Source organism: Centropristis striata, chromosome 5 (genome assembly GCF_030273125.1).
Source record: "Centropristis striata isolate RG_2023a ecotype Rhode Island chromosome 5, C.striata_1.0, whole genome shotgun sequence".
In the NCBI taxonomy this organism is placed as follows: domain Eukaryota; kingdom Metazoa; phylum Chordata; class Actinopteri; order Perciformes; family Serranidae; genus Centropristis; species Centropristis striata.
The window spans coordinates 38,933,801-38,953,292 of NC_081521.1; the positions used below are offsets into that span (position 1 = coordinate 38,933,801).

The window sequence follows — 19,492 nt, forward strand, 5'->3', positions numbered from 1 at the left end:
TCAAGAGAGGAGCTTTTTTCACTGAAACGGAGCAATATCACCCTATTCTAGCTGAGCTGAAGACGTGTTTTCGTGGTTGCCGTGCTGGTGCAAAAGTTAAGGCTCGGAAATGGAGATAAAAGCCTTTTCTGCTGTCATTCATCATGGGGAATTTCCACTCTCTGCCCAACAAGACTGATGAAGTGGAGATATTGGTGAAGACTCAGAAATTATGAACCTGGTCTCACAGAAATCCGTGAAATAGCCACAGATTTCACTTAACTCAAAATCCGTGGAATAGCCACGGAATCGCTCAAATTTCCGTGAAACTGACACGGATTTCGCTACAATGCAAGTTAATGACAGTCATATCCCGTGGCTATTCCATGGATATTTTTCCCTATTGGTTTGTTCCAAGTCACGTGACTTTCAAGGTCCCAGCGGTCAGAACAAAAAACATGGCGGGCAGTTCTCTCATTTTTAGTGAAAAATCAATATTTTGACTTAGTTTCTGCATAAAAATGGATTTTGATCACATTTCTAGCGAGAAATATATGTTTTATTTTCTAAATCTTCACTCAGTGAATGTACATAATCACTTTGTATGTTGGAACAGCCACGGGATATGACTGTCATTAACTTGCATTGTCGCAAAATCCGTGTCAGTTTCACGGAAATTTGAGCGATTCCGTGGCTATTCCATGGATTTTGAGTTAAGCGAAATCCGTGGCTATTTCACGGATTTCTGTGAGACCATGTTGGAAATAATACTGTGAGTGTAGTCTCTTGTGTTTTACAGAAACGTGACTGAATCAAGACATCTCAGACTCCAATGTGGATCTACCTGGCTTCACAGAGATGCTAATGCTACTGGCAAGAAAAAAGGTGGGAGCTTGGCTTTATTTGTGAACCAGAGATGGTGCAGTCCTGCACATGTTACTGTCAAAGAGAAGGCGTGATGTCCAGACATTGAATTATTGGCAGTTAGTATGAGACCATATTATGTACCAAGGGAGTTCAGTCATATCATAACAATACTTGTGTACATTCCACCATAGGCAACTGCTGAAGTTCCATGTGAATTCTACATGACCTCGTTGCTAGGATACAGACTAAACACCCAGAAGCATTCTTGATAATATCAGGAGATTTCAATCATGTTTCTCTCTCCTCCCACCTGACTGGATTTACACAGTTTGTTAATTGTCCCACCAATAAAACCCTTGATCTACTGTATGCTAATGTCAAACACTTACACTTACTTACAGAGCTACTGCCTTGCCCCCATTGGAAGATCAGATCACAACTTAGTTCTTCTGAAGACTTGTTACAAACCCTGTGTGTGGAGAAAGCCTACAACTAAACTCACAGTCAAGAAATGGCTGTTTCCACAATAACAAACCTTGGATTACTAGTGATTTAAAGGCAATCCTCAATGGGAAGAAGGCAACTTTTAGAGATGGTGACAAAGCACGGCTGAAACAAGTACAATATAAGTTGAAGAAGAGACTAAAGATAGGAAAGGTGGAATTCAAGAAGAAACTGGAGAGAAATCTACAGAACAGCAACATCCGTGAAATGTGGACAGGAATCAACACCATCTCTGGTTACAACAACAAGAAAAAACAGCCGGGTGATGTAGAAACAGCTGATGAACTCAACCAGTTCTTCAACAGATTCAATACAGAAGCCTCACCCAATTCCAATGTTGCTACCAGGGCACACTGCCACCATTGGGAATTCCTTCACACACCGATGAACACAACGTCAGTGGGCCATTTGGGGACCAGTATCTTGCCCAAGATGTAGGGAATTGAACCACCAACCTTCTGATCAGTGGGCGATTGCATTACCAACTGAGCCACAGCGAAAGTGGAGTGGATCTTTCCTTTATCTCCTGGATCACAGATTAGCTGACAGGAAGACCACAGTATGTCAGGTTGGGGAACTGTGTTTCTGGGACATTAATGAGCAGCACAGGGGCTCCACAAGGCACTGTTCTGGCTCCCTTCCTGTTTACACTGTACACAGCGGACTTCAAATACAACTCTGAGTCCTGCTACATGCAGAAGTACTCGGACGACACTGCTCTTGTGCTCCGTTTCTTCTTAAATATTTAAATTTTGATCATGGATATATATATATAAATATATATATGTAACTAGTACATGTTCAATTATATCAAACTTAAGTACAGTATTAAGGTACTTTAATAAGTATTTAAATTTTATTTTTACTCCACTACATTTTGGAGGCTAATAGCACTTTTGACTGAACTACATTTATTTGTCTGCATTACTAGATGTTTTGCAAAAACAGATTTTGCAGATCTGCAGATATGAAGAAATAAATTCACTTACAAATTAGTATATACTATTATAGATTAATACATCCAGGAGTATGTAAAGTAGCTGAAAAATATTTACCAGCAGCAGAATGATTGATGCTAACACATTAATGCATCACTGATTATAATGTGGTTTTATGATATATATTTTTCTTAAATGAACCATTTTGCATAAACATTTTGATGTATGCACTTCTACTTTTTTGTTGTTTCAAGATTACTGTAACTTTGGACCATTCTGTTTCTTACTATTTTCAGATAACAATCTATCAATTAATCTAGAAAATAATCAACAGTTAAATCCAACAATGTAAATGATCACTAGTTGCAATGCTGTACAAAATAATAGCAAAAAAACCCTCATTCAATTGAACAGTGAGATTTGCTTTTATAGTCATGCATGAGTAGTGATAATCTGATTATGTAATATAAAAAAGTAAAACAGTCACAGGCGGCATTGTTCTGTATTACTGCAGTAATGTTACTTTTAATACTTTAAAAATACATGCTCCTGATTATTAGGTAGTACTTGAATATTTTTACACTGTGGAATTACAACTTAATAATTATTTCCCCATCCCTCTTAAATTTTAAAAGTGTTTTTCAATAAATTTTTCAAATGCGTTCAATCAAAAAAAAAAAAAAAAAAAAGTCTCCCCTGTATTATAAATTCAAAGATCCACTCTTTGAAGATTCCACATACATTTGACTGTGGTTAACGATTTGAATCCTCCTTTAACAGACAAATATTGCACATAAACGAGAGGGAACACAGTGTTTAAATAAACACACACATCTCTTAAAAACAAAATTATTAAAATGACATACCTGTATCCCGTTTTAATTGATTTTTGTGCCAGTGAAGGCAACATTGACACCCCCGGCAGAGACTCACACTTAGTACGGACCTGTACGGTTTTCTCGAGCGATGACGCTTCAGCCCTAACGCTTTATTTTAGCTCCGGCATTTTTCCTGCTCGCTTTACATTTTTACCCCCGATGTAGCTTATAACACACCTTTTGTTTTCTTACCCTAGCTATTTTCATACCATCTGATCCCGGAGATTAATCGCCCTTTTCCCCTCCATATTTTCCGCCTCTCCATGCCGCTTCCCCCGCTGCCTTTACTGCATTTTAGATGTATTTTGTGTCCCTTGTTTCCTCCAGTAACCCATGTCTGTGTGCATCCCGCCTCCCTGCGCTCTCAATAGATGGTGCAAGTCAAAATGTCCAAATCGCCCGTAGACCCACTGTCTGCTGTGGAAACAGGCTCTCAATCGCACTATTTTCAGGTAAATCCACCACACTTTTCACTCCTTTTATTCACACAGCTAAGAAGTGCTGGCGGAGGGACATAAAAGGTGAGCTAATGTCTTGCTACTTGTTGTTGAGATTGAGGCGTCGCGATTTGGCAGCGAGCTACTTTTTTTATTTATTTATTTATTTCACGTCCGCCTTCACTGAAACTGCAGATTGACGCTTGATCGGTGAAAAGCCAGTGTGTGTGTGATCATTAAGTAGCCTCACATATGGTTATAAAGCCTCTCATACACACAGGATAAAATCTTCCATGTTGATTCATCTGCTGCTTGAGTCTGATCAGGCCTTTTTAAAAAATATATTTTTATTATTTATTTCAGTGCATTACCTTACACTCATTTTGGAAATATGAGTAACATGAATATGTGCTGATTTTTTACTGGTGTAAAGCTACAGGCAGACTATGACTCTGACTCACCTGTAGCCTGAATCTACAGGGCCTGTCAGCACTCACTGCAACATCCACGCTTTCTTATTAACGGACTGTGTTACAAGAGGCCTGTGGAGAATCTGTCTCCTGCATTACACAGACCAGTATGTGCAGCTGGATTAATTTAGTCCTGAAATATTTGTGGTATTGGCAAAACTACAGCTGATTTTGGATGCTGCTCTGCTGCACAGCAGCTCTTTTGCACCAGTTCTCCCTAAATTAAGGCTTTTATTTTGCCAAAAATAACAACAAAACATAAAAAAATATCATATTTCAAGCTGGTTTAATGCTATCTGATTATCTGTCTTTAGTTATTCCCTCACTTGTGTGTGTCTCTTTCATCACAGCTGCCCAGGAAGTTGCCTAAACGCAAGAGCCGCTTCAAACGCTCAGATGGCAGTACGTCTTCTGACACAACATCCAGCTTCATCAAACGGCAGGTAAGAAAAAAAAAAAGCTCCTGGAGCCGTGTTGGCTTCCTTTTCTTTATTTATGCATGCATTGTAGGCTTCATCATGCCCTGGTGCATCACAGTCACAGGCTGATTATCACACTGATTGTCAGTGGGAGGGAAGAGCTGCAGCTTCTATGGAAAATGTAGGCCATGCTGTGCTCTAAAGTCTCTATAAAGGGTTTGAAGATGCTCTTTTAACAGATCAGGGGTCTGCGCATTGTTTTGTTGGCATTGCTGAAGGGCCTATATTTGTTTCAGATATAAGCTATTGGTGGGGAATCCAAGTTCCTCCTTTTTGGACTCAAATTAGCCGCAAAAAGACATTTGTAGCAGTATTTCTTGTTTGTTGTATGCCTCTGCTCTGCATCTTCATCCTCAGAGCTGCCTGCTCAGGTTCAGTTGTGGTTTTGCCCAGCAGAGAGCAGCAAAATGCTTGAAAAGTGGCAATGTCTTGCATCAAATTCCCAACACAGCCCAGTTTTTTTAATTAATGTTTTCAGGTCAAGCATATGCGGAAGACTCAGATGGAGAGTTGGTGTTATTTAAGACAAAACTCTAACTCTCATGATGTTACTGCAGGACTGTTGTGAATCATATGGTGTTGTTTGTCTAGATCAGCTGATTTGATCAAGACTTTTGTTTTAATTGACCTCCATGTGTTACTGAAGATGTATTTGATTAGGGTGTCAGGGGTTGTAGTGTCACAGAGAGTCCAGCAGAGGGGAGAACTTGATCCCTGTAGAAACCTTTATACAGTCTCGGGTAGAAACCAGGCTGTGAGGAGTCAAGAGGTTCACTGTGCATGCAGAGCTCATCTCAAACCGCCGCTAGATCCCCGAGCTTCACGAGCTTCGACACATCAAAGAGAGAAAGTCAGAAGTTGGGAAGGATTCAAATATCCCTCCTCAAAAGGAGCCTGATGTAGTAATGACAGAAACTACAAGACTTTCTGTATTTCTGCAGGCTTTTACACCATCTCAAGTAACCATTTAGTCCTGATTAATTAATCTAGAGCAGAAGAGCAGAATAGCAATAGATTCCAATGGAATAAAACTTTATTGTTCACTACAGTGAACAATTGTCTTTGGCCCATCTGGAAGTTCATTAAAACATTAAAACATACATATATACACTACTGGTCAAAAGTTTTAGAACACACCAACTTTTCCAGAATTTAATTGAAAATTATGCAGTTTAATGTCTCAGTCTACTCTGAAATGAATGCACATTTGCAACATTTAAAATTCTTTGTTGAGCATGATAGTGTTTTGAAAGTAAAAAAAGATTCAAAATCACATTTTATGTTGGACTAAAGGACTAAAAAAAGACACAAAATGACAAAAAAACACACAAAATGACTTACAAAGACATGAAAATAATTCAAAAATGGACAAAATAGCCCAAGACTCCATAGAGTTAAGTTAACCAATTTCTTGTTCCCTGAAAAAGGCCTACTTGTATAATTCTGAAATGTACATTATTTTTCAGTTTTGGTTAAGCTTACCTTTTTTTATTTACCTCTGGCAGTTCACCACTTACCTTTGTACCCTTTCAAGCTGTTCATTTGACTTGAACTGCTTGAATTTCAATAAAAAACTGGAAAAATTGGGGTGTTCTAAAACTTTTGACCGGTAGTGTACATACATACATACATACATACATACATGTCACATACAACACTGAGGTAGTTAAATAATTGGTTAAATGATGAGACTGAAATTTAATCTGCAACTATTTTACAATGAATTAATCATTTAAAGTACATTTTCAGGGTATTTTCCCCTGAAAATGTACACACTCACATTTGCAGAATGTTGGTTAAACAAAACAAGTCGTAACAAAAGTATGATGGATATTTTTCACTGTTTTAAGACTTTTTATAGTCACTTAAGAAAGTAAGCTACAGATTAATCGATAATAAAGAATAATGTTGTTGTTGCATTTCAACCAGCTTTTTGTTGACTTAATCAACTAAATTCTAAACTGAGTATATAAAAACATTGCTAGCAGATGAAGTAGTGCTGAAATGATTTATCGATAAGCCGATTGTCAGAAAATGTATATTTTTGAGTGCAGAATTTTTGTCTCACCTTTCTGGCAGTGGGAGTAATTGCACAAACAGGTAAAGGTGAGGTCTGAGGAGCTGTTTCTTGAACTTTTCTCATGCAAATAATTCCAAACTGGCATGTTTTAAATATGCCATCCCTAAAATTTTGAATGTGGCCACAGACACCAAAGCTCCATTACACTGTGAAATACAGAGAGCTTTCCCTGGGGTCGATTGTCTTAAAAAAATTGTGTAATTGATACAGAAGTAGTATTGTAACTTTCCAAATCCTGATTGACAATCCTTAAATTGATTTACTAACATAAATATTACAAACAAGCAGAAAATTCTCTTATCTGAACATCTAAAAGCAAGACATTTTGGCCATTCTTGCTTGAAAAATTACTCAAAACTTGTATAGATGTGTTGCGATATACCTGTTGACAATGACTGTTAACAATAATTAGAAAAATATATCATGTTAATAATATATGATAATGTCCTGTTTGTTTACTTTTATACAGTTATCTTTACAGACACTATCTCTCCAGCTCACTACACTTGTATTTATTTTGAGTGTAAATCATTTGCAAAAAAAAAGAGGCAAACACACTATAAACACAGTAAAAAAATACATTTTGACAGAATTTTTTTTTTCTAATTTTCTATAGACATTGCAAAAATATGAAATATGAAAAAATGTGAATTCTCGATAATTGTGTAATTAAAAATCTAATATCATGAGTGCCCAAACAAAGGGTCAACAGACCAGGAAAAAAAAAACACTATGCAATTAAACACAAGTTATATCAAGATTAAAAAATAAATAAAAGGAATCATAAAATAAAAAATGGAAATAAACTTATAAATAATAATAAAAATAAATAAATTGGGCTCTAATTTATGTCATTATGTATTGAGATCAATTATTGATGGATTGATAGGATTTTATACATTGACATGTCTGATTTGACAGATTTTGTCAAAGCGCTCTATAAAAGTTTTGTGAAGTTCTTTGATGTACTTTGCTAGAAATGTAAATGAACATAAATAGAAATATATAATATTTTTGTTGTTGTGTTAACAATAGTGAGGTCAGTTAGCTTTGGTCAATCAGAGTTATGGAATATAAAATCATCCATCTTTGCTCTCTATGTCCTAGCCTTTCTTACCTTCAGTTGTGCATAAACTGCAGGATTTTAAAAAATAACAACAAATTGTGAATTATCGGTTATTGTATAGTATTGGCAAAAGACCAGTTATTTTTATATAAACATTGACAATGTGCATGCATGCCTGACTCTGATCGCAAAGAAAACTAGCTGGCAAAAAAGACTACTTTTTCTTTATTTTGCTGTTTAAATGCTGTCTGGATATTATAACAATTTGTCACATGGGGATAGGCGAGTTCAAAACATTATGTAATGTATATGTATAAAAATGAAGAATTTTATTAGTACCTTTTGGTTTTGCCCACCGCAAAACGAATAACAACTCTTCCTGTGATTAACGTGTTGTTGTGTTTTTAATAGAGACCAAATATACACTACCAGTCAAAAGTTTTAGAACACCCCAATTTTTCCAGTTTTTTATTGAAATTCAAGCAGTTCAAGTCAAATGAACAGCTTGAAATGGTACAAAGGTAAGTGGTGAACTGCCAGAGGTCAATAAAAAAAGGTAAGCTTAACCAAAACTGAAAAATAATGTACATTTCAGAATTATACAAGTAGGCCTTTTTCAGGGAACAAGAAATGGGTTAACAACTTAACTCTATGGACTCTTGGGCTATTTTGTCCATTTTTGAATTATTTTCATGTCTTTGTAAGTCATTTTGTGTCTTTTTTTAGTCATTTTGTGTCTTTTTTTAGTCATTTTGTGTCTTTTTTTGGTCATTTTGTGTCTTCTTTTGGTCATTTTGTGTCTTTTTTTAGTCCTTTAGTCCAACATAAAATGTGATTTTGAATCTTTTTTTTACTTTCAAAACACTATCATGCTCAATAAAGAATTTTAAATGTTGCAAATGTGCATTAATTTCAGAGTACACTGAGACATTAAACTGCATCATTTTCAATTAAATTCTGGAAAAGTTGGTGTGTTCTAAAACTTTTGACCAGTAGTGTATATCGGTTGACAAATATTATCGGCCGATATTGGCCAATCAAAGGCGTATCGGTGTATATGCTGTCTGATTTGTGCCATTATGAAAACTTTTTTTTTTAACGAAAATGTTGCTTGGTGTGATTTAAAAAATGGTGTTAGCTATTTATTTTTTTATCATTTTTTTATAGTCAGCAATCGACCAGTGTTGTTTATTTGGCTATTTATTTTATTCATATTTATTCTTTATTTTGTTAGTTATCATTTATAGAATTGGCTGATAATGTAATACATTGTTTGTATAATGTATAATAATATAAAATATTATTTAATAAAGTTTTATGTTTGAGAAAGTAGCTCTCTGGGTACATTTGCAGAGTGGTGGAAATCTGTGTGCAATCCACATAAATTTTTATTTTTTCCTATTTTCATTCCAGCTCAAAAAATTGCTATATCGTCCACCATATCGGTTTTCAATGAATTTTCCCTCTCTGAAATCAGTATCGGCATTGGTCTGAAAAATCCCATATCGCTCGTGCTCTAGTATTTTAGCCTGTTTGTGACTTCTTCTGCAACAAACTGTGTGCACAATTGTGTGTGATGCTAGAGTCACTTTAGTCCTGTTAACGGGTCTAATATCGGTATCAGTTAAAAAAAAAAATCCATAATGTGCATATTCCAAGCTGAAACGCTTCATTTAAAAGTTCTTCATTAAAATAAAGTTGCGCATTAAGATTCACTCACAAGGTTTTGAGGACTCGAGGCATGATATTTCTTTCCTAACAGAACGAGTCATTGCAAACATCATGAAAAAATACCTCGCTTTCATGCACAGCACCATTAGCGAGAGGGAATGTGGAGCAGTCTAACTGAGAAACGCTGGTGAGAAGGAGCGAAAAAAAAAGGGCTGAGCAGACATCTTCTTCAGGCGGGGACATTAGTTATCCTGATCCGGGGGCTTAATGACAATCTCCAGATTCCCTGAGAATATTGCACGGCTTAAAATATTCATGATGCTCATTTTGAAGGCCTCGGGCGATGTGATGTGTGGGTTCATTGTTCACACGAGCACCTTTTAGTTTCTTTTCAATCATTATACCTTCTCTTTCTGTGCACGCACAACAGGCACAACAGGCACAACCCCCCTCCCTCCCTCCCCTCCCCTCCACTCCCCTGCCCTCCCTCCGTTCCCCCAAAAGGTGATATGATAAAGTGTTTCATGCAGAAGGAGTAGATTTCACAAGCAGAGCAGATAGTTTCTTGTCTGTGATAGGGGTGGGGTGTCTATGGAGGAGCAGTGGAGTATGACTCATTTCTGCAGCAGGATACAATAAGCAGTATGCTGCCATAAGTGTGGATATATGTGTTATATGTAGGACATGAGGGCTTGAGACAGGAGGACACGTCTTGAGCTGTGTGTGCTGTGATTACTACAGCTTCTCTGTTTGCTCTCTACCTGTGCATGTTGGATTGGACTGATGTAAATTTAGAGAGGTGGTTTGATCAAGTGACGCAAAAAGCTGCGTTGGTTGTTGTTGTGGTGTGTGTGAGAGAGTGTGTGTGTGAGTGAGTGTGTGTGTGTGTGTGTGTGTTTGGATGGGATGAGGTGGGGTAAGAATAGAAAAGAAGGTGTTGCCGGCTCCAGTGCAGGACGTCCCTGGGTAGGGGACGGGACACAGTACAGTCTGTCTGCATTTTACAGCATGTAGTGTATAGAGAGAGGGAGGGACCGGCAGCAGCAGCATCACCACATTAACTGAGTAAGTACAAATGACTCTCATCACAGTCCAGCTTCTTCTTCTCCTTCTTCTTCTTCTTCTCCCTCCTGGCTGAAACTCCTTCTCCTCCTGTCTCCTGCTTCATCTCTTTTGTAGCGTTTCCATCGTAGTGTCGCCGCTCCTCTCTCTGTTTTCCTTTGTCTCGCCTCCTCCTTCTTCAACAAAACGCTTTTGTTTCTCTCATTCCTTCACCTGCTTTACTTTCTGATTGCCGTCATTCCCGTGTGCGCTCTTCACAGCTCCTCGCCGACTCTCGTGATTGATCAATTTGACATACAGTGTGCCTGATCCTGACTTTGATATTGATGCAACCACAGGGTGATTTATTGCGTTTTGTATCAAGAGAGCTCTGTGCATGTGTAACTTGCTGACATTGAATTATGACCGCACAGTTAATCGAACACCTTTTGAAATTGGATATTTTGCTACTGGATTTCCAAATCACTGGAGCTTGCAGTTTTTTCTTCTTCTTTTTTTTTTTTTTGGTGTTTCAGCCTCCTGAATAATATATTCTGCAGTAGTGCAGAATCTCCTTCCTGAAAATAAAGCCACAGGAATTTGATTTTAGCATTAGCGTGCACTCTTGCATTTTATTTTACACAATTTCAAATAACATGCTGTGTTTTCACGTATACTCAGCATTACTACCAACCATTAGCAGTAAATTATCGTGTTGTTTTTCCTGCTGTATAGGTACCTATTGTTGTTGGCCTTGCTAGCATCGTGGCTCTAGGGATAGCATCATTGATCTGTCACTCAGTCCTCTACTTTTGTCCACACTGAAATATCTCAACAAGTATGTGATGAATTGTCATGAAGTGTTGTACAGACATTCATGAGCCCCAGACAATGAATTATAATAACTTTGGTGATCCTGTTAAGTTGATACGAGGAATTTTGGACAAATAATGAAGCAAACAACAACTAAAACATCTCTCTGTCTGTGCATTTATATATATTTTTATATTTAATTGTTACTTTTAACAAAATGACCAAAAAATTACCTAAAATTAAGCAAAAAAGGACTCAAATTGGCCACAAAATGACAAAAAATGACCACAAAAAGACACAGATTGACAAAAAAAGATACAAACTGACCAAAAACGACACAAAATGACCAAAAGAGACACAAAATGACCAAAAAAGACACAAAATGACTAAAAAAACAAACACAAAATGACAAAAAAATACATTAAATGACCAAAAAGACTAAAACACATTAACACATGAACACTTCTTTCAGAGCTATCATCAGGTCAAATTTTCAATTTGTCCAATATCTGCAGAAGCACATTCCCATGAGCCTCAGCTGTACTGTGTATTTTGTGCTAATTAGCAAAATGCTAACATGCTAAACTCTGATGATAAACATGATAGACATTATACCTGTTAAAAAGGGGTGTCACGATTTCAATTCTTAATCGAAAATGAGTTCTCAATTTCAATTAGATAAATCAAAAGTAAGATCAGCAAAATCATAAGTTTGATCATATGTGGTACATTCCAATAAAATATGGTGATTGCAACAGAACTGCCTGTCAGATGGTATTTGAAACCTCCTTCTCATAAAAAAGCTTTAAGACTTCTGCATTGGGGGAAGCTGCCTTTGACAATGTCCATAACTTTCATCACAAGCCAAATGATCTAGAAGTTTCCTTGAAAGACCGAGTGCTGCTACAACGAAAGGGGACTTAACCCTCAATGGTACGCATTATGATGCCAGATAGGGAACATTGCAACCAACATTGTACCATAAAGGTGCACAAGTGAAAAAGAAAGTTTTTAAAATGAAATTTAACATAATTTATTTAATAAACATGTGAAAAAGATTCAGTAGCTTCAACGGGGTGCAATACGTTACATTTTGAATTTAAAAACATTATAAAATTAACTTTTATAACTGGTTTCTTGTCTGATTTTGCCTGTAGGCAACATTGTACCATTGAACCAACGACCCATTGAAATGAATGTCATGATCAGTCTAAGTGTATGAAACTATCAAAAATGAAGGTTTACTCACCTATCAGTAGGATTTTTTTTTTCAGATGGAAAAGGGGTCAGGAAATGACGTTTTGAATGATTTTTTGTGGTGCAAAATTGAAAGTCTACAAAATAGGGTTTCAATATGGCCTCCTGGAGGTCATGTGACAAATTAAAGCATTGCTAGTGGTGTCCTATGGTCTTCCCTCTTTTTCAAAGTATCACATCACTCAAACTAGAAATTCGACAGGCCAAAAATGGGTATGTTGCCTGAGGGCAACACCGTACAATAGAGGGTTAACATTAACCTCCATGTAATGCTACATGACTGTCTGAGGTTGCAATTTTCTGCCAGTTTGGCAACTCTGATCAGTAACATGGGAATCTTTATCACCATTGCTGTACGGGCAGTCAGCTTCTCAAGGTGAGGATTCCTTCAGTGTTCATAGTTCAGAAGGTTTTTTTTACCATGAGCCGAATTATCCACAGAAGTCTCCTCCTCTCCAAATCGAACAGAAGCGGTGATTCGAAGGTAAAACTGGTAAAAACACTGGATAAAATAGTTTCACTGAGCTGATGTTTGCTCAGGTTTTTTCTCTGATAACTTAGTATCCAGACACATTTTCTATCCATCTCTTAAACGCCCTCATGACTCCATTGCTGGGAAATCCATCTTCCCTTTTTTGGTTGCTTTGCAGTGAACCATTGCTAAAACTAAGATTGCTAAGATTGTGAAAGTTGCTATTACAACCACAAACTGTAATAGCAACTTTTTCTGCAGGATCAGGCTTTCACTGTCTGAAGGGATGGGCACATGCATCTTCATTTGTACAATCCTGATTGGACGTTGTAATATTTTGCTGATCTGTTGTGACATTTATTAAATTGAAAATGGTAGTAAATTATAACTTGCTTTTCCAACTCTGTACTGAATTTTGATGCATTCTGTTTTTATTCACATTTAACCCATTGACGCCTAAAACTTCCTGTAAAACCTCTGGGTGATTTTAAAATCGGCCCCTAAAACCTGAAGTTTTTCTGGGAATTCAACAGAAGTGTCAACTCTTCTACTAAATAATAGATTTTTCAGCCTCTGTAGCAGATAGAAATTAAATTCAAAAAGTATTTGAGAGCTTATACAAATACTACAAAACGACATATCCGCTTTCCAGGCTTCAATGGGTTAACATAGTGTCCCAACTTTTACAGAATTGGGCTTGTAAAACAGCAAATTGGAACGCCCTCTCACTGAACTGACCTTTGATTGGCCTCCGTCTCCTGTCACTGGCTAGATTTGTAGAAGAGGTTTCTCTCAGACCACTTCAATTTGGTTGGTAACCATTCTCCACATGCACAGTTCGGTTCAGACCTCAGGTTTTTTTTCCGTCACGGGTGAATAACAAAGAGTTTTTCCTTTTTTAAATCAACTACACGTAATGTGTGAAAGCTGGCTATGGTTGCATTTGTGTCCGGAATATGTCCTTTCAGCGTTCCTCTGAAGCACATAAAACTGCACTGTAAGACGAGATCAGTGGACGTTTGGTGGATTTTTTCCAAACTGTAATCAATTAAATTCAATCACTCAATTTCCGAACTGTAATTTGGGTTAGAATTTGGTGAAAGCTTATTTAGTTATGTAGTTTTTGCCCAATAAGAAGGAAAAAAATGATCTGCCTACTGCATCTTTAATCCACGATTAAAGAACAGAGCCAAATAATAAAGACACCCACATGTCTTTCCAAAAGAAAACTAGAACCATTTGAATGTAAACTGTGATCATCGGTAAGATCTTGATGAAATTAATGTAGAAATCCCCTGCTGTTCTGTCCCAAGACTGTAGGATGACTTGGCCCTCTCGAGGACTCGACTAGCTGGATGACACACTTCCTCGTTGGCCCCTCTCTGTGGAGTTGAGGCCATCAGTGTTGCAGTGTGTGAAGAATAATCACAGAAGCAGAATAGGAAGGAACAGAGTTAAATTTAGCCCCAGACGGGGACATTAGCAGTAAAAAACAGAAGAAGAAAAAAAAAAAACAAGACACCCTCAGACCAGACGATAAAGATGTACTCACATCATTACACTCTGCATTGCAGCTGAGCTTCACCTGCAAAAAAACACAGATTTCTGCTCAGCTACACTGGTGTTTTGTTTCAGGATTTGACAGTTCGCCAGTGTGCAGCAGAGGTCCACAGCCTCATGTCCAAACATTAATAATCACAGCCCAGGCAGCTCTCTGTGTTCTAACATCATTAAACAGCTCTCTGACATAACACCTTTCCCCTGCGCCCACCACCATATTTATTCCACTTTTATATCTTTGTGTGTTTGAGCGCGTTCCCAGTGAAGACAGGGAAAAATATCAGATTCATGTCTTTATCAGGCTCTAGCGCCGTCCTCCTAATCAGCCAGGTATGCAAGTCGCTCTCACCACCTCTGTGTGTGTGTGTGTGTGTGTGTCTCTGTCTTCTCCTGGTCCTCCTCCTCCTCCCTCCCTCCCTCTCTCCCTCCCGCTGTGTTTCCCCTCTTTTCTTCTATCTGCGATGAGGATAGATATCTAGGTCTCACTCCACTCCTTCATAGCATTTTATTATGTTCTAATCTCATCTTCCCCTCGAGATAGCTTCGCTTTATCTTGTCGTATAAATCGTTTATACGCTCTCTCGTCTCTCCAACCATCCTTCAGTCACTCTCCGTCCTCGTAAACATCCTTCTCTTTTCAGTATATCTTGTCAACAATATTCAACCCCCCTCCCCACATCTCCTCCCCTTCTCTTTCTCTTTCTATCCATCCCGTTCTTCCTCCTCACCCTCCTTTTCTCTCTCTCGGTGCTGCTCTGGCACTGGTGCAGTGTTGCCTTGCAGAGCCTGTGAGTGCTAGAAATCAGATCTAGTTATCTAACATAGACACACACACACACACACACACACACAAATAAACGAGGAGAGGTGTTCGCTTGCTGTTTCTCTGGGGCTTGAAGTGGTAAAAAAATATTTTGGATTATATGTATGCATTGTGGAGTGCAGAGAAAGCTAAAGGTGGTGGTTTGTTTTTCATGCCTGGGCACTTTTCTTTTTTGCATTTTGAGCCTGAATTTCCTTTTGTTGTGCTGTTGCTAATTGGTCCTCCAGAGGATTCGTTTGTATATGTTGGCAAGATGGATGACCAGGACTAAGTCACTGCACTCTGGAGGAGAGGAAAACCAAAGTGAAAACTATATTCTGTGCTGTTTTTTAAATCTTCTTTACACCTTGCCTTGTTTGTAAGAATGTGCTTGATCGTCTCAGTATATAATGTCATGATGAATGTTGAAGTGACCTGTTAGAGGTTTATCTTTCTGTCTCATTTTCTCACTTCTTTTATTATTTTTATTTCTTGTTTGCATCCTGTTTCACCTCTCTCTTTTTCTTTCTCTAACTTGGATTTGTTTTTTTGCTGCAGCAGTTCTCTTTACTGACAGATTCAGGACTGAGTTCCTTCAGAGAAGCCAAATAGATACCAAATATAGGAACGCACACACACACACACACACACACACACACACACACACACACACACACACACACACAAAGTACCCAAACTGCATCTAGATCACCACTTATGTGTTTTTTCTGTTTTTCTCTTTGGAAACAAGCATCATGGTTACTGTCTTACTTTCTTGATTAACCACATGACATGTTTTGGCTATTAAATGTCAGAAAATACTTTTTTTTCTCCTATCAACCACCAAAAATGCAAATATATTTTAGTTCCCATTATATAAGACAAATAAAAGCAGATAACTTCACATTTGAGATGCCATTTATGCTTTAGGAAAGGTTTAAATGATCATCAGCTCGACAGGTTATGAAGCAGACATTTAAGTAAATATATTCTGCGTGACAGGTTTTGAATAAAAGCCAGCATCAGCATCTATGAAGCCATTTTCACCATTTTTACCTAAATGTCTCTTTGTGTGCTTTTATCTGTCGCTTTCAGCATAATGTGCGAGTCATTCCTGGGATGTGTCCTTACAGCTGTTACAATGAAAAATGATAGCTAGCATATATTTTGCTAATGAGGAGATGTCCTTGGAGAATAAACATGGGGAGCAGAGGATGTATATGTGCTGCACTGTGGGGGATGATGGAATGGATTGGGGCCAAGCAGGAGAGAAGAGGAAGCAGTTGCCTCCTTTGTGCTATATTTGGTCTACCAGAGGATGGCTGGTGTGGGAGAGCAACGCATTGTGTTGGAGATACATGAATGTGTTCATGAATACGGACACATATTTGCATGCACACCTGCACACAAAGACTGCAGAACAGAATGACGGATGAAAGCATGAACAGAAACAGTAAATTTACCTATGTAGCCTTGGAAGCCTTGGACTTATCTATTATCTTTTTCTTTTTTTAAATCAATTTTTTTTGGTTTTATATGAAGCAGAAATTCCACAACAGTACAAGTTTTGAGTATTAACCCATTGACGCCTAAAACTTCCTGTAAAACCTCTGGGCGATTTTAAAGTGTCAACGCTTCTACTAAATAATAGATTTTCAGCCTCTGTAGCAGATAGAAATGAAATTCAAAAAGTATTTGAGAGCTTATACAAATACTACAAAACGACATATCCGCTTTCCAGGCTTCAATGGGTTAAACATCTCAAAATCTTATACTGTGCAGAAACAGAACAAATATCCCCACCCTCCCCCAACCCCTAATGATCTCCCGACCTCTACAAGATATAAAAACGGACACAATGCAAATATACAAATGTAATACGGAACTACGGCTAATCAAAAGTGTAAACTTCATCCAACGCTTGTAGGGTTTTCTGACTGGCTCCATGCACCCGAGCCACAGATCTCTCCATCATTACTACATCTAGAAACAACCTGGTCCCACAGAAATCCGTGAAATAGCCACGGATTTCGCTTAACTCAAAATCCGTGGAATAGCCACGGAATCACTCAAATTTCCATGAAACTGACACGGATTTCGCTACAATGCAAGTTAATGACAGTCATATCCCGTGGCTATTGGTTTGTGCCAAGTCACGTGACTTTCAAGGTCCCAGCGGTCAGAACAAAAAACATGGCGGACAGTTCTCTCATTTTTAGTGAAAAATCAATATTTTGACTTAGTTTCTGCATAAAAATGGATTTTGATCACATTTCTAGCGAGAAATATATGTTTTATTTTCTAAATCTTCACTCAGTGAATGTACATAATCACTTTGTATGTTGGAATAGCCACGGGATATGACTTGCATCATTAACTTGCATTGTAGCGAAATCCGTGTCAGTTTCACGGAAATTTGAGCGAATCCGTGGCTATTTCACGGATTTCTGTGAGACCATGTTGTCTAGAAAAGAGTTGGCCCACTGCTGCCACGAAAATGTGTGAGGCTGTTGCCATCGCAAGGCCAACATTTTCTTCGCTGCAGTGAGACCAGCCCATAGTAAACGCCTCTGCTGTAGAGACAATTCCAAGATAGAGTAATAGTAAAGTCGTTGACAGTGGAATATGTATTTAAAGTGAGACATATATGTCTCCTCAAAGCAAACACATGGACATTCCCAATACATACGCTACTGGTCAAAAGTTTTAGAACACACCAACTTTTCCAGAATTTAATTGAAAATGATGCAGTTTAATGTCTCAGTGTATTCTGAAATTAATGCACATTTGCAACATTTAAAATTCTTTATTGAGCATGATAGTGTTTTGAAAGTAAAAAAAAAGATTCAAAATCACATTTTATGTTGGACTAAAGGACTAAAAAAAGACACAAAATGACCAAAAAAAGACACAAAATGACTACAAAAAGACACCAAAAGACACAAAATGACCAAAAAAAGACACAAAATGACAGAAAAAGACACCAAAAGACACAAAATGACTTACAAAGACATGAAAAGAATTCAAAAATGGACAAAATAGCCCAAGACTCCATAGAGTTAAGTTGTTAACCCACTTCTTGTTCCCTGAAAAAGGCCTACTTGTATAATTCTAAAATGTACATTATTTTTCAGTTTTGGTTAAGCTTACCTTTTTTTATTTACCTCTGGCAGTTCACCACTTACCTTCGTATCCTTTCAAGCTGTTCATTTGACTTGAACTGCTTGAATTTCAATAAAAAACTGGAAAAATTGGGGTGTGCTAAAACTTTTGACCGGTAGTGTATGTAAAAAAGACCCTGATACAGAGATGGGATGATTTTCATAGCATAACGTTTTCTTGGAGTATGATACATCCTGTGTAGAAATTTCAAATGTATTAATTTGTGATCAGGGTTTTTGGAGGGATACTGTAGATTCTCCCATACTGTGTCCCAGCAGATTTCTTCTTCTTTTGTAGAGGAAACATTCCTACACCAGACATGTTCCACTGTTAAAGATGCATGATGTGCAGGGATACATTTATAAAGTTTAGTTTGTCTTTGTGCAGCAAATCATTTATGCAGTGGATGAGTTACGAGTGGTACTCCCCATGGGACACCGTATGCCTTCATGGCAGATCTGAATTGTAAGTAAAAGAAAAAGAATGTGCCAGGCAAATCATATTTGGCTTGCAGATCGTTGAAAGCTCGTAAGCCATCATCGTCATACAAGTCTTGGAGAATGTAAACCCCCCTATCCATCCTTTGTGCAAGAGAAAGTGCCACATTGCCAATAAGAAGAGAAAAGTTATTGAATACGGAGGAATGCTTATGTCATTTATGACCGTAGTCTATGAGGTTGTGAAAGGTTGTCTTCGATTGATCTCCAGGACACAGAAGCATTTGTATTAAACTATTGTAGCGGCACTCCGTTTGGTCTTCCTTCTTAACTGCGCCACTTCTATAGTCAGTCGATAAAAACACTCTTTTTCCACGCGAGCGACGAGACATCACAACTTCTTTGTCTTTTAAAATGTTTACTTAAAAACAACAAAGTAAATTACAAATCTGACGCACGGTCAAAAGACTGTGTTGCTTCCACCATGTTCTGACTAAAAACGTTACCATAGTTACCACTATATAGTGACATCACAATGTAAAATTTAAAGGTATAGAAACATTTTTAACCCTTTAAACA

The 19,492-nt window shown here is 37.7% G+C and overlaps 1 protein-coding gene across 2 annotated transcripts in view; it reads left to right on the top strand.

Moving 5' to 3' along the window:
* Positions 1-3,249: 3,249 nt before the first annotated feature.
* Positions 3,250-19,492, top strand: part of LOC131971353 (voltage-dependent L-type calcium channel subunit beta-4-like) — a 37,296-nt gene continuing 21,053 nt past the window's right edge. The window contains exons 1-2 of one of the 2 annotated variants that reach the window (XM_059332769.1): positions 3,250-3,618; positions 4,424-4,516. In XM_059332769.1, coding sequence (XP_059188752.1) covers positions 3,538-3,618; positions 4,424-4,516 — 174 coding nt within the window. In that variant the 5' untranslated portion in view covers positions 3,250-3,537. The remainder of the gene's footprint in view (positions 3,619-4,423; positions 4,517-19,492) is intronic. The other variant, XM_059332770.1, reaches the window with a different exon arrangement.